This window comes from Camelus ferus, chromosome 4, assembly GCF_009834535.1.
Source record: "Camelus ferus isolate YT-003-E chromosome 4, BCGSAC_Cfer_1.0, whole genome shotgun sequence".
NCBI lineage: Eukaryota > Metazoa > Chordata > Mammalia > Artiodactyla > Camelidae > Camelus > Camelus ferus.
In genome coordinates, this window is record NC_045699.1 from 29837735 (window position 1) to 29863773 (window position 26039).

Consider the following 26039-nt stretch of genomic DNA (forward strand, 5'->3'; position numbering starts at 1 on the left):
AACTGCAGAAATAGCCTTCCTACCTTTGCCATTCAAGATTCTGAAACACAGTCAAAATAGTTTAGCTGTGTTTAAAGCTTCTGGTAAAAGTTTTGTAGAGTCCATACCCTACTCTAGCTTTTGTTTTTTACCTTTAGCTCACTAGTGACCACCTGTTTTTCCATACATATAGCACTGAGTAAACTGTCATGCCAAAATGCACTTTGGAAGAATTTCACCAAGGTATAAATCAGTTTGGTGATATGTCATATTTTACCAAAGGACTCTGAGTGTCTGAAGAGTAAATAGCATGAAAAAAATCATGCTTTAAAGAAACAAGTGAAATATATGGGATTTTCTTATCATTTTCATACTTAAAAAAGAGCAAACTTCAAATCTAATTTTTCAAGGCTTAAGAGAATTTAAGAATTTAAGGTTTCAGCTTCATTATTAGATGGTAAGGGATTCGTAGTCAACTTTTACTCCTCTTAGTACCCCTCTCCCCCACCATTAGCTCACTTAGTAAGCAAGCAAATGAATACTTATTGGATGAGTCAGCTTCTTAGGCGACCTGTGAAACAGTACATATATGTCCATTACAGATGGGCAATGGATGCATACTTTTAAGAACTTACTAAAATGCATATGATATAGTGGCAAAACTGAAATGAAAAGCCTGACCTCAACCCAGACAAGTAAGTTTCTGTTCCACATCAATTTAAGAACTGAAATACATGACTGACTTTGAGAACAGTAAATTGACATCTCTTTTTCTCTGAAAATATCCCAAGTTTAACATCAGGATCACTTTGCCTAAACCCACAATCACTGTTTTCATCCTATAAAATAATCCACTTACTCAACTAGATTCACGTTCTTTGGGCAGCATGTTAATTCACTTTTAAAAGCGTAACAGGAATGCCAGTCTGAAAGAAGTCCCAATTTTCCTAAAGAGAAGTCATAGGAAATTGTGAGTTCATTAGGCAAAATTTGAAAGAGCCCACTAATGGTATAACTGGCTGAGAATGTTACCCATCTCTCTCTCCTTCAATCAGTACTATTTCCACTACCACTGATTAAATGACACTGAGTTAACAGGCGAAAAATAGAGTGATAACTATTTCTTTTAATCTCTTATTAGAAGATTAATTTTATCAAATGACACAAGAATCTTTGATGGATACTTTGGTGTTAATGGTGTTTCTTTCGTTTGGACTTTCCATGGTTTATATAATTTGGAGAAAGTTGTCCAACCTGAAATACAGATTATCCCTTTGCTTAGTATATTAATTATTTAACAAACAGAAGACATTTCTTCTAGTAGGAGTTAGTTCTTAGTACTAAAGCAAAATAAAGAAAAATAAAAAGGATGTAAATTTATCATTCTTAGTACTAAAGTACTGCTAACTATGTCAATTATGATCTTAAGTGCAAATTGTGACATCAGTCAGTAGTTCCCAAAATAAATCCAGTCACTTTCACATTCAAAACATTAGAACACTTCCCTTTGAAAGTGAAAGAACATACATAAGCCACATTTTAAAATATCTCTTCAATAAGTCCTACTTTAGAAAACAAAATCAAAAACACCCTTCAGGAGTAGTTTACTTAGTTTGTTGATAATTTCTCTGCTTCTAGTCTTCAGCCTTTAATACCTCTTAACTTAGGGCAAAATAAAATTCAAAACAATTTGAGTGCTTACAAAGAAGAGTGAAGCTGAAGAATGGAAAATACTGGTTCAATTAACATTTCTGTGAAACTGGGGATTTTACCCCTATGTTCATATTTTCCATTTGATAGGAAGGAAAAAAAACAAGAGCTTGCTCCAAAACAGGAAAAAAAGGGGGAAAAAAAAAAAAGAAAAAACTTCTAGAACTAGAACTAGGTCACTGGTTTAAGAAAAAAAAAAAAAAAACAGGCTGATGAATACTACCATATAAATTAGCCAACCATTTTATTATAGAGTATATATTTATATCAAAAGCACAAAGAGAGTTTTATTCTGAAAACCAGGAAGATTGTGATGTAACGTACATATGATTCAGTAATTCCAGTCCATTTCTATGGGTACTAAGTGCCTTATTACCTTAGTTAGTTAAAACAAGGTACAAATGGGTCAAGGTCACAGGTCTCATCACCATTTGGGTCCCTTAGCATTATTTGGTTTTTCAAATTGAGACATGTATTCCAAATCCCGTTTAGTCATCTTCTGAATGTTTGCTACCACTCTTAATGGGACTGAGCCAAAGACTATATCCAATACCCATCAAAGCTCACGTTCCTGTAAGTCAGATGATTAATCCTCAAATAATAAGGACAGCATAATTAACATTGTCATCTTATTCCAAATAAAATGAATCATCAAATATCCTGACAGATTTAAAGTGGATTATATAGGAAGTAGTAAAGCTCAGAAGCATTCTATGGTAACTGAGCTAAAGAGAGGAATGACAAATGTAGTAAAACCCATCATTACCAATGAGGATCACCAAATTCTTAGAAATAAGCAGTTAACTCAAGAAGATATGCGTTTTAAAAAAGTCCTTAAGCCACTTCTGAGTGAAACAACCAATAACCACAATTTAAAAATTTTTTCCTGTTTTTTCTTACAGGCCATTAGTGTTCTTTGAAAACTTGCTCCCTGAGAGATCCCAGACTATGTCAAGTAAGGAAACTAAGAGTGAGCTTGAAGTTGATCTTATTTAAAAAAAAGTCCGTATTAGCTTTATCACTTTTTATACCACTATAACCCTTAATATTAAGATGTCAGAATGGTAAAATCAGCTTCTAATACAGTTCTCAGAATACTTGGGGGTAAATTTAGTATCCATAGAAAATTGATTTTATAGTCAAGGATATAACTGATGGTGCCGAAAAACAAATATAATGTTTCTTTAAGGGGAAAGACTTTGTTTTAATTTGTACCACCCAGCTTATTTAGTAAAGTAGATTATGAACTACTGATTTATTGCTTTTAATATGATGAAACACCAGATTTGACAGCTAAATTAGCAGTAGGATACAAGTACATTTTTATCTTTAATCATTTTTGCAGAGGACATGTACATATCCATATAAAAAAAAGACTGTAGCAGATGCCTCCTAGAATCAACCAGTTCTTGTAAACATTGCATTTGTGCAGATTTTCATACTTTGATTCCAAAATTGAGAACAGTAAGATTAAAGGCAAATTTTAGTAGCCAAAAAACCCCCAAAAAAGTCCAGTTTGACTTCCTGAAACATATCGTACCACTCCTCTCTTCAGAAAAACAAAACAAAAAGACCTAGCAGCACATAAAAAAAAAAAAAATTTACAAAACGTTTCAGTACTCTTTTTTTCCCTCCCATCAAAAACCAAACAAAAATAAAGTGCAGCACCCATAAAAGTGTCAAGAAAATAGCCAAGTTCTTCCTTTCTTGTAACAAAATAGCACTTGGCTTCAGCAGTCTTAACCAAATTATACAGTGTCCATCATTTTGGGTTCATCATCTTCTTTATGTACCACTGAGTTTAAACCGCAGAGAGCTGTATTGATAGAATACTGAAGATAATCTGGATTCTGGAAAAAGAAAAAGTATAGAGAAGAAACAATGGATGATAATAACCAGTTTTATGCCAGTATATGCAACGACATATTCAGTTTCACATTCTATATTTTTCTGCAGTGTAGCAGAATAGGAAAAAAGATGGACTTTGAAGTCAGACTTGGGTAGAAACCCAAGATAAAGAAAAAAATGAGACTATTACCACTTAATCCAAAGAGATGTGATAAAGACAGAATGATATATGTGAAAAATAGAAATATAATAAATACTATCTTTTTCCTCTTTAAAAAAACTGTATAATTTTAATTATTTAATCATATAAGGCTGTATCTTCCATGTGATTATATGTTCACAGCTATTGATAATTTAAAAGATAAATGTGGCTTTAAGCCAGCAATGTATTTTGATGATTACCATCTAATTACAACAGTAAATACTAAAATTGCAAAACGCCTGAATAAGGAAAAAAATTTACCAAGTAAAAACTATAGCTATCTTCAGAGTCTATTTTGGTTTCTCAAATGTTAAAACAAACTCAAGTGAGGAATCAATCTTTTGAAAGGTAACTAGACTCCTATTTAAAAAGTTAAAAACAAAAACAAAAGAAGTTTAATTTAGGTTTTATTTTTTAAACAGAAGAACAACTCACAAATGTTCTAATCTGCTCATTTCTAAAGCAGGAACAGAAAACCTTATTCAATAAGTGCAAAAGTAAAACCATTGTTAAAGTACCACAAATAAGGAACGTTAAATCCTTAAGACCTAGGACTTTAGGAAATTCTTTCCCAAGAATTCAATATTGTCTACTCAGTTGCTCTGAATATGTGCTAGCTATTTAGAGTTTTTTTTTTTTAACATATCACCTACTTTCATTTGTTTATTTTATTTGATAAACATCAGTGAGGAAAACAGTCAAAACAGGGTATCGACATCTTAAATCTCTCCATCCCAGAGGGAGGCAGGGTTTTCAAAAGATCTTATTAATAAAGTACAAAACTTTATGATTCTTTTATTGTAAAAGTCAAAAAGCGAGCCAGAGGTTAGTTGGATTATTCCCAATCAAATCTTTATGAAGAAAGTGGCACAAATAACTGACTAAGGTTTGGGACACTAAAATAACACTGGACCTCAGTTCTAACCTCGCCTCTACCACTTAGTATAATGCTATCCTCAAAGAGAAAATAATTTATCAACATTTAATAAAATTAAAAGCTAGTATATAGGATAGTCTAAGAACAGTCACTTATGTCTCTATCCAAAAGGCCTTGGTTTAGTTCTTTCAAAACTAAGGATAATGCTATTTGCTTATTTCATAAGACTGTTGTCAATTAAAAAAATAAATTAAAAGCTAAAGTGTTACCCAAATTTAAGTTTTATAAAAAAATTATTAGTAATCTTCCTACATTATCCCATTCTCCAAAGGAAAAGAGTGCTAAATCTTTTTTTTCTGACCACCCAGGCCCAATTCTAAAGGACTTCAGAACAGAGCTTACACACTCCAGCAAGACTAGGCTCTAGTTTTTCACTAGAGAATTTTGAGTATTAAAATTCGCTAGAGACATTTTCTAGAATTCAACTACCATCTCCTTAAGAACAGAAGGCATTATCATGGAAAGACTTAAAAAAAAAAAAATAAAGCAATCAATATACCTAACCTAATGTACACCTAAATCCTACTGACTACCCCATATTCTCATCTAGTATCATCCTCAACACATTTCTTGTCCCAGAGACCAGTTCTTCCCAAGAGCATATGACTGAGCATTTTGTCTTATTTCTAGGATATGATTCAACAACAGTCTATGATGCAGGTGAATGAGCAGTGCAGTAAGACAGAAATCCAGGATTTGAATATTAGCTCCAACGGGGGAGGGTATAGTGCAGTGGTAGAATGCATGTCTAGCAAGCATGAGGTCCTGGGTTCAATCCCCAGCACCTCCAATAAGAAGAAATAAATGAACAGTTAAACCTAATTACCTCCCCACCAACAAAAAATAAATAAAAAGATTAAAAAAAAAAAAAGAAGAATATTAGCTCTATCACTTATTGTATTGACTTCAGGCAAATTACTTAACCTCAGGAGTTTCCATTTATTCATCCGTAAAATGAATGAAAATGAATCAGGGTTTTTGAGCAGATTAAATGATACACCATGTACAAGTGTTTTGCAATCTATAAACTAATACAATGAAAATGGGATGTTATTATTATGCTAAGTTGTTCTTCCGAATCTCCTCTCAGGTGACAACTTAGTCCCTCAAGTTGCCTCTCATGTTACCCTATTTCCCTCAAACAGATGACAGTGCTCCTGTGCATCTAGCTGAAATCTTATCTTTTCCTTCTTATGTTTAGAATCAACAACATCCTTCAAAAGTCTCTTTTTTCCTTTGCATTCATTATGTGACATCTTAATTTTAGGACATTTATACATCAGACTTTACAGTGACTTAGTCATAAAATTCCTTGGGAAAGACTGCTTTCCTGTGGGCTATGTCTCGTGGAACTGAAGAAAAAAATTGTCTTTATTTAAACAGCATTAAGAGATAATCTGTAGGACAAATCAAGGGGGAATATCACTTACATGTCTAACTAAGGGGTAACATTACTAATTACTTAAAAATCAGACCTTGATTATTTCCATCCTTGAGAGTAATATTTTTGGCTGAGCTGAATATGATCAACTGCTTTTCTTAAATTGTACCTTTGGCCTACAATACATGTAACTGGAATAGTGAAATTATAGAGACATAAGGTCAAGATATTCAAAAATCTCAATTCCTACCACTTCATGAGATTTAAAAATAAGTATAGGACTCCTCTCACATTGTCTTTTGAATGAGACTTCCCTTTTCACTGTGCAGGCAACAGAATAAACTGGCTAAAGTTGGTCTTAAAGTCTTGAGGCATGAAAATGAGAGATGACTGGTTCATTTAAATGCCACTAAAACCAAATGGACAGCAACTTTCTAATGATAACTTAAAATTACAATCTTAAATAGTATCAGGAAGACCAGTGGTCCAACCTCCTCTTTTTGACATAAATTCTTTCACACTGACACAGTTTTATTTTAATGTAATAGCAGACTTACAAGAAGCTTAAACAGTTGGCCAATATTATCAGAAAGAATAGCTCAGCATTAGTTACATTAATGTGTACTAAAATGTCACATCTAGTAGGTAACACCAACATTTAAAAAGATAATACTAATAAACTTGTGCAACAGATCACCTTGGTTGCTACTTGGACATATACTCTGAAGCTAATTCATCTTAATAAATTCTTAAGATATAGTTCTACTCAGGTGTTCCTTAGGAGCTATCCTGAGAAGTTTATGACTGAGATGATCAATATGTAACACTTGTTCTTAAGAATGCTTAGGCAGATCTCATCTCTTCTATATTTAAAAGAGTGGAATTTGGTGTCTCTCTAAATACATAAGAGATGGCATGAGATGAAACTCAAGAATTGTCTTCTGAGGCAAGAACATTTAAAAAGACTACACATATATAACATGTAAGAAGAAACAGTAGTCCAAAAGAGCAAAAATTATGTGAACGAATACATTTATAAAATAAATATTCACTTTCCTAACCTACCTGTGGTAAGGATTCTAATAAACCTATAGATCCAACACCAGAATGGGGAACATGATTCTGAACAGCCACAGGTTGAAAACTTGGTGATTGAGAATAAAGTCTGACTCTTGACTTGAAAGCTTCAAGTTCATTTTTGAATGCTTCAAAATAACCTTCTTCCTCTGCCTAGAAAACACAAAAAAGAGACTTTTTTTTCTTCAATACTTCCAGACCACACTGTAAATTCTAACAAGCATACGTCAGGCCTGAAGTGGAAGAAGTAAAGATGAGGTGAATTATTTAAATGTAGAGACCACCAAGATCCATGTCAGATTTGTGAAAACTGCCTATTTTATACAAAATTAAGATTGGTTTGTTCCATTTTCCTCTGCTTCAGCAAAATAAAACAGATGAGTAAGAAACAACGTCTCTTCATACATACACAGAGATATACTGAACTAAATAAACTTCCTCTGTATTTCTCTAATCTGTATCTTGACAGGATCCAATACAGCCCTCATTTTTTTTTTTTTTGGTGTTCACTTATTCTTTATTACAAAAATGTTATACATAAAGAAGAGTATATAAAACATACATATACAACTTTTAAAATAATTACAAAGTTAGCATCCACCACTTGTGTTGAGACATAGATGACTGGTGCCTTAGAAGAGTCTTGTGTTCAGACTTCTGTCTCTAGCTTCATCCCTCCCTTCGCTGCTATTCTAATGTTTGTCATAATAATTTCTTTACTTTTCTTTATAGTTTTATCATTTATGCATTATCCCTAAAATATATATTTAGTTTGCCTGGTTTTGAACTTTATTTAAATAAAATCTTCCTACATGCATTTGCAAAACAGCCCTCATTTAACCTCTACCATTCTTCTCTCCTCTTCCCGCTGCCAAGCCAACAACCAAGGGATTTTCTTAAAACTTTTTGATTCTCCATCAGTTAATGAGGGGCAGTCTAACCTGTTATTAGTAATTCTCACACTTTAAAATCCCTATTTGTAAAAGCCATGAAGAACAATTACACTCAACATTCAACTTCATTATGGAAATATCTTAGTGTTTTAGTTAAGCAAGTACCTTCTTTTCAAGATTACGGAAAGAAAAATATGGGTTATGTTGAGAGGACACTCTCTCCAACAATGTATATAAGTAAAATTCTTGATGCAGAACACACTTGTGGCAGTAGCCTCCATTTATAAATGTCTCCTTTGCAGATAAAACATGACATAGCATATCCTACACTAACAGAACATAAGTTTTGCGTTCAAGTGGTGGAAGAGATTTTTGTCAAAGTCCCATTATTGAATATCATTGGTCCCGTTTGTCTGCAATGGTATTTTTTTTAATGTGGTTTATGTTGTGTAACTGGATTAAAATCTATGGATTAATGATTAGCATCATTATCTATACAAATAATGCAGACAGTGTTCTGTGCTGCCATCCTATCTTTTTATGAATATACGAATCATTTTCTTAATTATATTACAGAACTTTGCTTTTGTCACTATATGGTACTTGTGTAGACACATGGAATGTTAGCCTTCATATCCAAAAGTAATCCTTCTGAAATGGTTATGCAACCATTAAATGAATCAAGTGACACAGCTGCTGACCTTCACATGCCTAAGGCCTAGGGATTTAGAGCTAGAGAGACTTGATTTTTACTTTATTAAGTAATCTATGGGTTACTTGCTCAATTTTCCTATGCTAATTTCCTGACTTGTAAAAAAGAAATAATAATCCTCATAAAATGTTAGTAGAATTTAATGAGTTAATCCGTGTAAAGTGCTTAGAATAATAATGTGGCACAAAGTAAGCACCCCATGAAAATTATTCCTTAATTTAAAGAAAAATTATTAAGACCTAAAGATTTCAGAGCCCTTCAGTTCTGTTTTATCAAAGTAAATTTTGAAGAATATGTATAGTTTGGCTATGTTCCATTATCCTATTAAGCACTAGGTCAAACATATCATTAACGTAAGATGAAAAAGAATTTTTTTTTATGCCTGTGTGTTAAGTGAAAATTTTGAACAGTCATCAGAAGCCTAATTAAAATACCAACTCAATGTTTTACTCATTAAAACTACTATTTGGGGAAAATTTCTTATTTTAATAGTCAAAGTCAAAGTAGAAGGTAGGACTACTGCCACCCTGATACAATTTTTTTTAATTTAAAAATAAAATGTTTTTCTCTATTTATAAAAAGAAGTATGTTCATTGTAGTATATGAAAAAGAAAATGGAAATCATTTATAATTCTACTATCCAAGTATAATCAAAGTTAAACTTTTGGTGTATTTCCTTCTAACTTCTAATTGTGTATGCTAAAATGTACCATACATGCAAAAACCAGCATGTAAAATATGTAAGTACAGTTTATTGGGCAAAACCCCCACTATATACCCATAGAAATTAGGGAATAGGTCATTCCATCTAAGTTTCAAAGAGCATTCCATCTCTCTCTCTCTCTGAGGTTAGCTTTATCATGACTTGTCTTAATCACTCTTTTGCCTCTTCAGTTTTACCACTTATTTATGTATCCCTCAACAACACAGTGTTTAGTTCTGCTTGTTTTTGAACTTTATAAAAAAATATTTTTTTAATGATACCGGATATATCATTCTGTGACTTTTTTTTTCACTTTCTTGTCTTTTTTTAATCCATGCCAGTGCTGATTAGTATTTTACCAAGTGAACATACCACAATTTATTCATTCTACTGTTAACAGACATTTGGGTTATTCCTAGACTTTTTGCTATTATGAACAGTTCTATGATGTGCACATGAGTTTCTCTACGGCAGCAATTCTCAAACTTCCCTGTTTATGTGGGCTATTATCTATCAATATTTATGTGTGTCAGAAATTAAAACTGAGGAGTTTAAAAAATATTAACTGAAATATAATAACAAACTCATTATGTATTAACATTTATAACATATTTTTGTTAAGAAACTGTATTTCCAAAACAAAAAAATTTAGTGAAAAGCCTGGCTTAATAGAAGATAGCGGATTCACACATTTTGTATCAAGCTCTGCTATACAGTCATGAGAGAATGAGCATGAAAATGACAAATAACATCTTAACACTTGATCTTAGCCAAAAGGCCGAGAAGCGATGACAAATAACATCTTAGAATTATCGTGAAAATAGTTTTGACTCAGGGCCTCATGAAAAGGTCTTAAAGACCATCAAGTGTCCCTGGACCCCACACTGAGAAATCTATTCTCTAGGGTATATATACCTAGGAGAATTTCTGGGTGTTAGCACTTGTTCAAATTTACCAGGAAATTTTCCAAAGTGGTTATACCAACTTATACTCCCATAGGCAGTGACTGTGAATTCTTACTGCTCTACTTCTTTTACAACTTTCAAATTATTACTAATCTAGTGAGTGTGAAATGCTGTTTAATCTTTCTAGACATAGTTATTTTTCTTTAATACAGCTGACATCATCTGTAAATACAAATATGTATCCCTTCTTTTGGCTCTATAGCAAAGCATTTTCTCAGATCATTAAAAATTCTTCATAAATATAACTTTGATGGCTACATAATATTCTGTATAGCACAGGTTTGTTTTTAACCATTCCTCTAATTTTCCTGAATACATACATTCATTTGAATGGATCTCAATTTCACATACGTGCTACAGTACAACCTTTTACATAGCTCCTTTAAGTCTAAATTAGCATAAGAACACAAATATAAATTTTTATTAAAAAAATCTTCAGAATTTAGCATGTGGCATCCTAGTTGGATAGTTTCCTTTGATGCGTATGGACAAAAGAGGTCTCAGATAAAGCTTAACCTTCCCATTTAAAAACACCAAACAGCTACTTACTTTGGCTTTCTGGAAAAATAAACGAAAACATCCTCTTGGATCCACATTACAGTTTTTGGCCATTTCCATAATAAACTGCATTACAACAGCTTGATGTGCTATTTGTTCCATTAGAGCCCCTTTCTGAAAATAAACATTAAAATTATTATCTCTGGAAATATATTTAATATTGTGATTACTACCTGGGTTTTTAAAACATGATGTTTAACTAGGTTAAAAAAGAAAAAAACCTTTATAGTATACAGGAACAAGAGAAATGAGGGGGGGCGGGGGGGGGACAGGGAAAGCACATGGGTAAAAGTTTCCCTATGCTAACTGAAATAACTAAAAAGAATTCCAATGATAAACTCAAGTAGATCTGAAAACAAAACAAAACAAAAAATTGTAATTTCATTTAATGACCTTCCTGCTTTCATTTAAAATAAATAATGTAAAAAACAAAACATAGAAGTAAACCAGAATTCCATTTAGGTTCCCAGAAATTCAGGGTTCACATGATACCTGTTCAGCTTCTAGATGAAAACACCATAAAATAAGATATTTAGCAGTTTCTTCACATACAAGGTATGGATAGTCAGACAAAAATCTCTGACTATCATCCCATCGACTTAACATACCTGTAAAAAAAGAATTAAACCATGAATGTCAAATACTTTCCTCTCGTAAACAAAAAAAAATGGTATTTTTAAATGTCTCTTTAAAGACAACTCATATTACCACAGCAATATTTTATGGTAAAAGAGGAAATAAAGAAATATAATAAAGCAATACCCAGTACATTGGAACTAGCTTTCAAAATTCAGAGTTTTATTTCAAATAATTTGTCAGCCTAAAGTAGGGTGACTGGTTTAAAGCCACAAGTCTTGCATCTGGGAAATGCCTTGAAGACCTGGGCAAAGAGAGATGGCTGGTCATCCTCGGGTAAAGTCAGTACAGATAATTTCAAGAGATGCAATATTATTTATTCATGGAATACAAATTTTTCTATTAGAAAGATACAAAAGAAAGCAAAACTTCTAGAAACTACACTTGGCAAACAAAGACAATAAAAGATTTTTAAAAACTACATTTTTCCCAATTTATTAAAACATGTCTAAGATGATATAGTAAAATGCTGATGGCATGGGAAACCAATCCAGTCAGTGTTATAACAGTAAATAAATTTTAACCATTTGAGTCATGTTAACCATTTAGTCATGATGACTATTTATATACACAGAGAAAAAAAATTTTTTAAATTAGTTAATATTTGAAAATGGCTGCCATTTTGCTTCAAAATACCAAACTAACCTAAACTACTAAAGGTATCCTTTCATCTTTACCCAAATTAGTAAGAAATCTGGTCAAAAAGTCAATACCAGTCAAGTAATCACAAAACCAGTAAAGTGCTGGGCTTTATACTCATCCAACCAAGAAAGTCTGGATGTAGGTGAATCATCATGGAAATTTTATAAGGCTATCTCAATAGTTTGTCAATAAATTTTTCCTCTAGATACAAAATGAATTTCTATATATTAACATTCCACATCAGAACACAAGAAAAAACAAAACTGAGGACAAACGTCTTATTGAGAAATACACAGTAACACATGGATATCAGCTGAAAATAAATGATTTTCTCCTTATTTAAAAAATTGAAAAAAAAAAGCATTTTAGCATTTTCTCATAAAGAGTTTAACAAGCTTGACAAGGTTATTTCCTCAACACTTTGAATACACTGATTAGGTCATTTTAAATTCTGAGAAACTGATATTTAAGTTACTTAAAACTACTTCTCAAAATATAGTTGACTTAAAATGTTGCATTAGTTTCTGGTGTACAGCATGGACATACTTGGAGGGCATTATGCTACGTAAAATACGTCAGACAGAGAAAGACAAATACTATTATCACTTAACATGTGGAATCTAAAACAATACAACAAACTAGTGAATATAATAGAAAAGAAACAGACTCACAGATATAGAGAAGGAACTAGTGGTACCAGTGGGGAGAGGGAAGGGGGAGGGGCAAGATGGAGGATTAAGAAGCACAAACTATCAGGTATAACATAAGCTACAAGGATATATTGTACAACATGGGGAATATAGCCAATATTTTATAATAACTATAAATGGAGTATAACCTTTAAGAATTTGTGAATCACTATACTGTATACCTGTAACATATAATATTGTACATCAACTATACTTCAATTTTAAAATATGATATTGTAAAATAAACACAAATAAATTTTTAAATAGTTAAAAAATTAAAAAAAACTACTCCTCAAACTACAGTTAAAGAGTATAATAACTTCTGGGGGGTAGATTTAAAAAAGCATAATCCATATTTCTTATACCTGAAACCATAAAATAAATCCTATAAAGCAATTTTGCCTTAGCTTTGTTACACTTAAAGAGATAATATTTTCAACTCTATCTACTATCCATAGAAAGATCATTGCTTCTCCTGTTAACTTCTCCATGGCAGCATCATGACTTACCCAGGTACCCAAATCCTATCCATTTTGGTCTCTCTGGCAGGAAAGTAATACATGAAAGGGTTAGTGACATTTGTAGGGGCCATGAAGAAGAATGTCATTAAAGTTTTAAACTACCTATTTAATACCTGAGACAAAATTAACACTTGAGGATGACCATAGCTTTTTTTCATCTGAGAAATAATTGTCAATAATTGATTTCAAAAATGCCTACCAAATTACTATGAAATTGGGAAGTCATGTTACAGGTAGCCCATATAGACCTCTATGGAAGCGTGTGGAATTTTATGAACAAAATATATGAAGAGAATCAACGGCTTAGTGGAACAGAACATAACTGAAATTACAAATGTTATTTTGGAATTTATAAGCAAACTTAAAAAGAAATGGAAAGTAACACAATGTAGCATGATGATTCTAGGGCTAAACTGCCTAGGTTCGAATACCAGCATCACCACTAACCACACCTTGGGTAAGTTCCTTTATATTTCTACTCCTCCATTTCCTCATCTGTAAAAATAGGGCTAAAAATAGTATCTAATGCACAAGATTTTTTTGTGAGGATTAAATGAGTTGATACATATATAGCACTTAAAACAATATGACAGAGAGTAAACACTTGATAGATGTTAGGTATTATTAACACAATATGAACCATTCATTCATTCATCCGTCAAATATTAAGCTAATCCTTTGGTTAAGGATAATCTAGTCATCTAAACTAGACAACCAATTTCTCTAAATGCTTGAAAAACTTACTCTGACAAACTGAAATACTTTAATTATGTATCTTCACCCACATGTTTTTCTAGGGAACATCTAAATCCCAATTCACCTATTAGCTATTAATATTCCACCTGATTCCTAAAATGGTCCCCAAATACACGTCCTTATTGATTTCCCTTTCCTCTGTGCATTATACTTATAGAATAATAAACTTTAAATTACACTAAGCATAAACTTCTCAAAGCACTGAAAATTTCCCAACTAGGTTGTGAATTTCTGAAGAATGATATGACCTCTTTTTCTCTATTTCCTGAGCTCCAGATCTCCTGTATTCCCAATCACCTACCACCAGACAGCTATTTCTACCTACATGCCTGCGCATAAACTCACCTTGTTTGAAATCAAACCCATTCTTCTCTCCCTGTCATTTACACTGCTTCCTAAGCTCCATGTCACCCAATCAGGCATTCCAGAAATTCTTCTGACATTTCCATTCCTCCCACATCAAACTTATCACTAGATCCTGTGGTTATGCTATTACAATCTGTTAATATGGTGAACCACATTAAAGAATCTTCTAAAGTTAAGCCATTCTTGAATTCTTAGGATAAAGCCTTTTAAAATATTTCTTTCAGATTATAAAAATAAACTATATTCATTGTGAAGAATTTGAAAAAATCCAGAAAATAAAAATCACCTGCAATTCTAAAAGAAATAATTAACATTAACATTTTGATGTATTTCCTTCTGGCTTATTTTTAACGACTTTTAGAGAAACAAAATTAGAATCATATCATACATACTAATTTTCTATTCATTTCACTTCACATTCTATTCAAGAGTACTTTTATTAAATGTCTTTTCAAAAATAAGATATTGATGTGTTTTTGAAAAGCAATATATAAGTGTTTACATTGAAGAGACTGATATCCACCTGCAGCACAACTGATTCTATCAGAGTATCTATGCAAATATTCACAGCTTTTAATAAAATTTCCAGTGGCAACATCTTACACAAATTCAAAAAATGATGAACCACAGCTAACTCTGGTTGGAAGTGAACAGATGACATGTCATGAAAACTTATGTGAGATCATCAAAAAGCAGCTCTCATGATCATAAAGACAGTGATGTCAAAGATGCATAATGACTGAATAAAACTTTTGTGAAATTTAAAAGAAAACAGACTGTTTCCAAATTGATATTTTATATTTATAAAACAAGAATTAACTAAATTAATATATTAAATACAGATACAGGGGGAAAAATCAAGATTTCAATACTTCACAATATTCCATGATACTGTTGTACCATTTATCATTAGATGGTAAATTCTAACTAATTATAAGAGCACAAGCAACATAAGAAAGATAGTCAACAAATATCATAAGGGAAAGTTAGGAAGAACTTTAAAGAATGTAGGTACATATGAGACCACAGAGAAGTAAGGTGTGAAGCCTTTGCAGCCCTGCACAGCCTTCCATGTTCCAGGCCCATGTCTTCCAAGAATCTGGAATGCAAACCAAGTTTGGAAAGCCTCCAGCTAGAAGCTTTCATTACAGCTGCTATTCCAGATGTGTTTACTTCAAAGGAATATATTGATATAGTCATTATTGTGGTAAATGCTTCCCCCCCCTTTACTACAAGAAACACACAACACCAAAAACACCTGCTTCTACCCAGAAGGGACAGTATTAAACTTTCACTGTCTTGCCTCAGTCACCATCAACTCTGTGCCATAATTTAGTCTGCAGGAACTTTGACTATCACATCATCCCACATGACTGCAACTGGTTTACTTCACTCTGATGGAAACTGGTGAGCAGGAAGTGGCAGGTATCCCATATGCCTTGGTAAGATACAAACAAGCCAGAAATTGGAAAATAAAACAAGAAAATTCTGGGAGCATACTACCTTAGTAACAGTTCTGAGACCCAATGGGTTGCAGCAAGTAGGATATCTCCTCCAAACTGAAAAGTCAATATGCATTTCCACTAAGAAACAGGAACAATGTGAATCTGGGTATGGCTACCAGGTCTGGTCGGCTTTGAAGACAATAAGGCTCTGGTTAATATTAAAAAATGAGACACTGGCAGCCCACACATGCAATGGCAAAATAATTGTTTATCAGTCACTTGTGGATGTCCTGTTAGTCTTTTTCTTCAGCCATACGATTGCTTGTATCAGTATTTTAGAAACTAAGGAGTCATGCTGGTAGATTTGAGATTATGCAGAGAATCAATAGCATAGGATGTCTCCATCAAGGATATTCCAGGTTAGCCACTAAATACCTAATATGCCAGTAGCAGAAACCAATGCTGAAACCTCAATATTGGCACTATATGCTAGAGAGATTAGCCAACCATCAAGTAACAGGTTGATTATCTTGGTCCCGTTTCATTTGGAGGCACCAGTGGTTCCTCACTTGAACAAGCCCATTTGAGATCTAGTATTGCCTGTCCTCCCTGCCACGCAAACAGTAATGCATCTGAGGCCTTACTAAATGAGGCATTCCCCATACCACATTATTTCTTGACCCCAAAACTCAATTTACAGCAAAAGAAATGAAGGCAACAAGCTTATGAAATTCACTACCCAGAATTATAGAGTGGTAAAATGTTTATTGAAGACTTACATAATTATAGTGCCAGGTGGGTTACAGTGCCAGGTGAGATAGGGATATTTTCCCAAACAAAATTGCTTCTGACCACAGCACTCAGTTTATAGCAAAACTGAGGGAACTATTTATTTCACATTCACTAGGTTCCCCGTTGCTCCAAAGCAACTAGCCTATAGAATTCCAGTTGTGTGAAAGCACCTTGAAGGATGCTATTCTACCAGACGCAGTTATGCTCTGAAAGAGCAATCAGTACAGGGTACTCCTTTTCCTACATACAGCAGGACACAGGACTAGGAAGAAAGGACTGTGGGTGGGAGCTGCAAATCACATTATCACAACTAAGGCTCATTTGCAAAATTTTTGTTTTTATAATTCAGGGCTGTGCTCATTTAAAAATTTTAATATCTATCCAAGGGAGGTCGATATATCCATTTTTTTCTATTGTGAATAGTACTGGAATGTTAATATGTGCAAAAATAAATTTTATTTATTTCTTCAGATACTATTGTTGAATTAAATAGAATACACAGCTTATTTTATTTTTTAAAAATAAAACGTTTGAGAAAAATTAATAAATTTTCTGAGTAACTCCATAAAAAGGGAAAAAAATCTTAAGTAGTATCCACTGTGCTGACATAACTGAAGGACGAATGAAATTCTAAATACTTTGGGAAAATACCAATAGGAAAAAGGTCTCAAAGTTTCATTTAAAAAACTTATAACATATTACAAATAAAAAACTATGGTTACTAAATTAACACATTACACTTCCCAACAGCATTTTCACTCCAGCAGTATCACACTGCTTATAATTCTTAGAACAGAGCATACTATTTCCTGACTCAGCCTTTGCACATGCCATTGTTGTTGCCTTGCTTCCATTACCTACATGAAAAACTCCTATGTATGCCTCATAATCTAGCTGACGTTACCTCTGCTGGAAAGCCTTCACTTACATCAATCCCATCCCCACTGCTTTTCCTCAATAGAGAAAACTACTTTACAGTTCTCTGTATACATATTTCTATTACTTATCATTTATTATTATGAAGTATATTCTATTACTTATTATTTATCTCAGTAAAAGTTTAAAGATCTGCATCAATTGTATAGCATCATATCCAAAACCTGAAAAAAAAATGAATGCTAATCTTACAACCATAAGATAATCAGATACCAAGGAAGCAGAAAAGACAAAAGTAAAGACTAGCTGGGAAAAGAAGTCTATGGAATAAAATAGACCAAACCTTAGAGGGTAGGATTATGTAGTAAGAGACTGAATTTTCTTTTCTTCACAATTTGATTTACTCTGTCACTCTATTTTTTATAAATATATAAAAAAAAAATCTAAAACAAGAGCTGTAAAACTCTGCCGGAAGTAGCTACACAACTGGAGTTTTGTCCCATAGCTTCTTTTTGGTCCCCATTTTATAAACCCACTCTTTGTACATATATTGATGATACCAAACATTACAAAAGAAGGAAACTCAAGTAGTAGACTTACCAAAATGTCTGATTTTTTGCTCATATTTCTGCATAAATGATTTTGATTTATCTTCATCTTCTGTTTCTTTTCTTTTATCTTGATTTATAAAACTCTGAGAAAAAAATTTGAAGTTAAAATCAGATTTTGTATTCTAATTGGATCTTCTTTCTCAGCTACTGAATGTCTAGCAATCCTTAGACACTAAAAAAGGTGAGACACTAAACTGATATTGTATCATTAAATTTATCTGTTAAACTCTATTAAAAATTAAAATTTTCTTGTAATGGAGTTTCATTAGTCTTATTTAAAATGATATATATGTAGAAAATTACAGAATTATTTTAGAAATTACACAGAAAAACAAATGAATTAACCTTTCTGTAAATCTAAATTTACAAATCAAAGGCAGGTATAGAAAGATCCTTTACATGCGTAATTTATTTTGCATTATTTGTTTCCATTAAATATTTGCAGCTCTAGTCTAATCTTTGGAGTTCTTGCTGGAAACAAACTCAGAAATTCAAGCATATAGAAAATAAAAGTATATTTACTACAAATTCTTTGATAAGACATAAACCTAAGATACACCTTTGTTGTAAACTTTTCTTAGGCAAGACCGGTTTGATTCTGAAATCAAGTACAAATTCCTATTAAGGAAGTGCTTATTTTCAGTTAAATAAGTCATTAAAACAGACCAAGATGAAATTTTCATCTGGCCAGAAAAACTGGCAGAACAGTTTCTCAGAACATTCTGTGATCACATTTAAACCTTCAGCTCATCACTGCCAAAAATGAAAATCAAAAACTAGCTTTCTGCCAGTTTACAATCAGGAAGCACACAAGTTTATTTATTTCAAAATAAAAGCATTTTTCCTTTATATATTCTGCTATCTAGACCAGCACTGTCCAACAGAAATACAATCAAGTCACAAATGTAATTTAAAGTTTTCTATCAGCTACATTAAAAAAGCAAAAAGAAACAGATGAAATTAATAACATATCTATTTAACCCAACATATCCAACATACTATCATTTCACCATGTAAGCAATACAAAAAGATTAATAAAATATTTTACTCTTTTTGGTACTAAGTCACCAGAATCTGGTGTGCATTTTACACTTACAGCACATCTCAATTCACACTAGTCACGTTTAAAGTGCTTAATAGCACATGTGGCTAGTGGCTATCAAGTTGGACTGCGCAGATCTAGACCAGTCCTCTCAAGTCTCAAGCTCCCAGACAAAATCAATGTACGATTTTTAGCAAATGACTGGAACACAAAGATAGTCCTAATTAATTTGTGGTATAAATGTAGGCTATGTTAGAACCTAAGTTAAAAAAAAAGCAAAATAATTAAAAGCAGAGACAAATGAAAATATTTTCTTTGTGACCACTGTGTTAACAGAAGAGACATTATAAAACACAGAAACTGGTTTGACCATTCCCTCTCTAGTAAAAAATTATTTTAAATAGTTTTGGAGTATAAATGCAAACTGGAAATAAAATAAGAAGACACACTCTTTAAGGCAATATATGTAAATATCACAAATCATTCACTAAAGAATGATCCTGTTGTGGGAGAGGAAAAATATACATATATAAATTGGTACAAGCACAGAAAAGGTCTAGAAAGATATGACTCGTTAAAAGTGGTTCTCTCTGGGAAACAGAAATGGAAGTGAAGGAAGCCTTTCAATTCTATTTTACATGCTTTTGTTTTTTTTTAACAAGAAGCATATTGTAATCTGATAATTTATCTCCATTAATAAGAATAAAGTACTGATAGGGCTAGTGGTGGTGTACATTTATCTATGTGTGTGTATTACTTGATGCTGTAGCAGAATTAGAGCTGGTCCAAGGGAAGGAAATTAAAGATGCTTGCAGGAGGCAGGGCGCAGGTGTTGAGAGTGGACACCAGAGCAGAAACAAGTAGTGTTAAAGACTACATCTAGAGAATTATTAATGAGGATTAAAGAAAATGAATATGTACTTAGACAAGAATGACCAATCTATCCCTGAAGCTTGAGAGTTAAGTTTAGTACAAACAGAAACAAGTACTAATTTACACATTAATTGAAAATGGGCATTGAAAATGCCCATTTCTTTTTCAGATACAACAGTCAATGAGTAAGGTCCTGTCCATTCCAGTGAAAAACAGAGGACTGCTAGTAATAAACGAAGTTGGCATAAGTACTACACTACTCCTTCTAGTAACAATGCTTGTAACACTAAGTCCAGATTACTATCTGAGGTGTACTAATTACATACTGGTAAATAACAGTAAGAAACTTGTTTTATTTGATAAATCCAGTAACTATACATTAGCATTACAAAACTGATAGCAAGTTGATACCACAATAACATCAGAAAGTGCTCGTGACATGTGAGCTTTACCATATGGTAAGCCCCTTCCTACCTGCTTTTAAGACATTACCTTATTTAGTCTTCACTCTACATAGTTGAGGAAACTGAGGCAGAGAGAAGTTAAGTGACTTGCCCAAGGTCACAAAGCCAGCATGTGACAAAGTTGAGATTTAAGGCAGTCTGACTGCAGAACCTACTCTTACATTCACTGTGTGTGCTATGCTGCAGCCACATAATTGTATTAAGGACTAAGCACATTAGACACTACTGGAGATATATGTTTCTGCAACAATCACTTTTCATAAACTGTCAAAACTGAATACTGTTTACAGGATTCTGTTGCTTTGTTACTAGATATGCACAACTGGTTTGTACAGACACTTTAGTTTTTTCTTCTTTCATTATGGTCCAATAAAAGGTAGTACCTTATTAAAAACATCCTTGCTAATGGCATCCACGTTCCACAGACACATTCTCTCTCTTTGTACTAGAGCCTCTTCTTTCTGCCGCCATTCTTCTTCCCGTTGCCTCAGTTCTGACACTGCTGTTTGTGCTTTGGCATGTTCCTGATCCAAGGACTCAGAGTTATGCAGTGCTAAGCTACCAAGTTTCTGCTGAGCTTCAGCGAGATTCCATTTGCATGCCACAGAGCTCTTCACAAACTCTTTTTGCTTTTGGCAAGCCAATTCAATTCCATGGCTATATATCTGGATAAAAAACAATATTTGTAAGAAATGAAGACAGCAACAGAACAGGTATGTTTACAGAATACAGTTCAACTTTCTTTTAGTCAAGGATTTCTGTACAATGTTTCTGGTACATAGGTATCATGCCTTTGTGCATGTATTTACAGTTTTATGTTATAGGCCTTGTTTCATCAACTACACTCTAAGCTTCTTTGTTAATTTATGCCTCTGCTCTGACAACTAACAGCAACAAAAAGCCTAGCAACTAGCAATATCCAACAAGTGGGGGCTCAACAAAAATCTGATTTATAGTCTTCATAATCCTGAAACCACAATAATGAGAACAAAGGCTTAAATCTAGTTTATCACCTTATTACTCAACATGCTGTAAACCAGACCTTTACAGTTTGGCTCTGTAAGTTTCTCACTGCAAAGAATCTTTTATGTAGAAGTAATCATTTCTTGGTTTCTATTTTCTTTCTGTTTTACCCCAACCTTTGGTAATCTAAGAAGTTCCTACTGGAAATTTCTGTTTATAACTGACTATATCAGCTAGATATTATTTAACTTAATCCTAATCAAAATAAGCAAAGTTGTATGAAAAATAGTCACTGGTCTATCCTGGTGACTCTGGTCCATTCATAAGCAACAGCGATTAGTTTTAACATTTATTGAACCACCACATGTAAAGCATTGTGATGGATGTTTAATTCCTTATATTCCTCAGCTCTATAAAACAAAATCTGAAGGCACATTCTTAGCCAAAATGTAGATAAATTTCAAGTTAGGTATTCAGAATAATTTTACTCTAACCTATTCCCTTATCTGCAGCACTAGTAATTAAGCCCTTATAACTTCACACTTAAATTATATAAATACAGCCTTTCTCATCTTAAGCCATTCTCTACTAGACTTGGATTGATCTCTCCAAGAAACAAATCCGATAGTTTATTCATTCGTAGAGTCCTGGGATACAGTGCAAACTCTGTGGCACAGCATGGTCCTTCATGATCTGTCTTCCTGTTATCTCTCTAGATTCAGTTCTAGGTAACTTCTACTAGCTCTTCTAGTTATCTTCTACTTGTTTGCTTATTCTTTCCATCCTCCCTTACAATGTGGCAACTGCCCTCCGCCCCAATTCCTATCTCCATTCCAGATTCTGGCATCACTTTGTTTCCCTCCTATCCTATCCATTTTGCCCCAAGTTATGCATACTTCTATAATGGTGTTTCCACACAGTATTGTGCTTATTTGTTTCTTGAGAGGCTAGAATTCAATACATCTTAGATGAATAAGTAACTCTTGACTTCTTGGAACAGACTGGTGGTGGTAAAGAATTCTAAGGGAAGTAGCATGCAAGGCTCTTAGCCAAGTCTTCAGCAAGCTTGGATTTCTATTGGGGTGAATGTAGACACTGTTATTAGATGTTTTAGTTACTCATTTAGCAGGTTTGGAGCCAGGAACCACATGGTCCTAACCAAGCAAGTAAAGTATTTATTTTTAGTTTTTGCTATCTTAGAATAGGATCAAGATTAACTGTATACTAGCTATGCTTAAGAAGGGACCAGGAGAAGGAGAAAAACGAAGTTTGAAATTTATTTTGTAAGAAAAGACAGAGAAACACTAACAAAGGCAAGGACAAATGGAAATATATTGCATTGTCAAATTATACGGAAGCAAATCACCAAATCATCTCTCAAATCAAACACATAAATCTTATTTCCAAATTCTAAAAATGATTTACGTTTAAATTCTTCTCCACAGACTACACAGACAATGTTTGGGCATTTGAGGAAACTATCCTACATGTATCTAGAGGATGAAATAAAATCTTTGGGGGGAGGGAGGGGAGGTAATTAGGTTTATTTACTTATTTTTAATGGAGGTATTGGGGATTGAACCCAGGACCTCATGTAAGCTAAGCACGTACTCTATCACTGAGCTACTCCCTTCCCACCCCTAAAAGGTCATATTTTATCTGTGAACATATTGAGGTTTTTTAGAGGGACATTAAACATAATTATATCTTAATGAACACAGATTCGAAAAATGAACTGTTAGCATCAAGGTCTACTAATATAACTACATAAACTTTCAAACAGCATCTCTACGTTTCAAACTGCTTCTACATTAACTGAATCTCAGAACTATACATCACATATGACATTAAGACGTCTAGATTCCCCACATTTGGTAAAAATTAAACCAAGGCTGTTTTTATAAAGATCAATAAATGTTTATAAATTGAACTAAACATTTTATTCTTTCCAAATATTCCAATAGAGAACTTAAGTCCTAAAACTTAACAGCAAGACAAGTAAGTAGGTCTGTTATAAACACGTGAACTAACATAGGATTAGTAATCACTTCGCAAAGTTTAGCACCTTTAAGTTTGTTTCAGTCGAAGAAAGTTTTACATAACATCACAGAATGGGCACTGCAGGAGGTGGGAAAAAACACTGTACTAGGTCTCAGAACTGGGTTCTAGTTTTAATTCTGCCACTGACTAGCTACATGGTCTCAGGGAAATCACTTTTAATGAAAGAGATAAGCTTATTCAACTTCTAAAATTCCCTTCAGCTAAATAAGTTTATCGTTCCAAGTACACAAGTAAAAATTAATATACATCTATTTTTTAAATTAAGAGTTTCTCTTAGGGTACTCTTTAGATTCAACCACAATGCAATAAAAATTCTTGAGATCTTTCTATCCTCTCCATATGCCTTCAAAATTGACAATGGCAGCCGCTGTGCATTCCCCTTTTCTCTGTAACACATTTATTATGTGCTTATATAACACATTTTGTATATAAAGATGACACCAGTGATCCATAATTAGTGGGTGACTACTGACCTATCAACTCTCATTCCGTCCTCCTAAAAAATGTCTTGCACTTTCCCAGTGACTGGCTGGCCGAAGTACAGTCTGTGGTTATGAAACAGCATTTTTCCCTGTGCAGCCAACTAACCCTGTGAGCTGGGCACAGGATCGATGACCCTACGTTTACTGGCAAACGATTTAAATCACTCATTTTCATCAACAACTAGTAAAATGAGTCTAGAGAAAAACTGTATCAATTCAGTTAAGCACTCAGGGACCCCATTTCGCAAAAAGCCTAGAAAGCAGACACCTATAATCCATTTCATTAAACATATTAGTGTGTAGTCTGTGACGCTGAAATAAAGACAACACGCTCAGGTTAGAAGAAAAACCAGGACATAGTGATATGAGTATGTAAGCTCTCCCTAAGATAGGATCCAGAAAAATCCTAAATGGTAGTTTATCACATTTGGATAAGTTTCCGAGGAAGGAAGGCTGGGCTGAAAACCACAAGTAGCATCAGGAATCAGAGAAAAGGTCTGAAGGGAAAGGCAAACGTGTGCCTACATGTTTTTACCGAAGAATGCTGTGAAGCAAAACTAAAATCATAACCGTAAGGGGGAAATGGTCACGCGAATGGCAGAGATTTACACCAGTATAGAAAGCAAGCTTTAAAGAATTTGCTCAGATGACAAAAGTCAGTGAAGTAAACTGGATCTGAAATCTTTATGTCAGGAGTTCAGCGAATTGTTGACATTCAATAACATTCACTGTTCCTATCAACTGTACACAAATATTAGAGCCCTCAACAGAATAACGTGCTCGGATAAAAGCAGGCACAAAAGGACAAAGGGTCAGTGTTCTGTGAGCCGCCCCAAACCTGGGTGTTGTCAGAAGAGGGGTGACGGGGTGGAACTTTTTTCCAAGGGTGAGGAATCAGTCAAGGTGAAAAAGGTGTGCGTGGAGATGGAGGCTGGGAATAAATGAGCCCCTCTTCGAAGCCCTCAGAAGATGCTACAAAGCGCTGGGATGGCATTAGGCCCTCGGCGCCAGGAGGTGAGGTGGGGGCTCCAAACGGGGCACCAAGAGGATCGCAAAGAGAGAGGACTCTGGGCCCCTGGTGACGGCACCTCCCCGTACCCCGCAGAACACCGGCCCCTTCTCACCTGGGCGCTGCCGCCCGGCAGCTGCGGGCAGCGGGGAGAACAGGGGGACACGTCCAAGTCACTCTCTTCCTCAGCCTCACCCTCTGCCCGAGGAAGGGTCCAAGGTCCTGGCGGTGGCCACGGCTGCTCCATGTCCAGCTGCCCCTGGCCCGACTATCCCTACTGCCAACCGACTTGGCGTGAGCAGAACCTGCTACGCTGAGCCAGCCGCCCCAGCCGGCTGGGGCCGTTACCCAGAATCCCTCTGGTGGCTGCGACGCCGACGCACGCCCTGCGCTAGCCTGGGCCGCTTCTCGGGCGGACGGCGGAAAAGGACGGGCTCCAGTAGGTGCGTCACTTCCGGATTGGAAGGCGGGGCCGTGGGAGGTGGTTCCCGTGGCTTGCTGAGGAGCTTGCGTCTGGAACTCTTCCTAGTTTAAAACTCTTTTTTCCTGCAGTCTTTCAGCGCTGCAGATTTACTCTCAACCGTGCAGTGGGTCCTGGAGGCCGGGGGGTGCTCGGGCCAAGCGTTGTTCACTTTGCGTATTATTTAAAAACTGCAACTCATTCCTGTACACTGTTAAGTAAACCAGTAGTTTTGAAGCGACGGGGATGGGGTGGGGGGAGGGGCGGTTGAAATGAGGAGAATTTTGAAAAGCAGAGCCAATTTTCCTCTTATTTTGAGTTACAAGCGACAAGAATTCTGCGAAACTTGGCTGGGAGGAGGAGTATGCCAAAGATAAGGTACTGGA

At 34.4% G+C, this 26039-nt stretch overlaps 2 protein-coding genes across 4 annotated transcripts in view; one reads left to right on the forward strand and one right to left on the reverse strand.

Moving 5' to 3' along the window:
• Positions 1 to 1916: 1916 nt before the first annotated feature.
• CDC37L1 (cell division cycle 37 like 1) lies at positions 1917 to 25615 on the reverse strand. Its single transcript, XM_006173768.2, has 7 exons — positions 25309 to 25615; positions 21062 to 21343; positions 18289 to 18382; positions 11458 to 11573; positions 10957 to 11079; positions 7123 to 7287; positions 1917 to 3539 (listed from the first exon to the last, which is right to left on the reverse strand). Exons 1-7 carry the CDS (start codon positions 25438 to 25440, stop codon positions 3438 to 3440), a joined length of 1014 nt encoding a protein of 337 aa, XP_006173830.1. The 5' UTR covers positions 25441 to 25615; the 3' UTR covers positions 1917 to 3437.
• A 63-nt stretch (positions 25616 to 25678) lies between these two features.
• The window catches only part of SPATA6L (spermatogenesis associated 6 like), a 52651-nt gene continuing 52290 nt past the window's right edge, over positions 25679 to 26039 (forward strand). For 2 of the 3 annotated variants that reach the window (XM_032477743.1, XM_032477742.1), the window contains exon 1: positions 25681 to 26031. The gene's annotated coding sequence lies outside the window, so the exon portion shown is untranslated. Of the gene's footprint in view, positions 26032 to 26039 lie in introns of all 3 variants that reach the window. The other variant, XM_032477737.1, reaches the window with a different exon arrangement.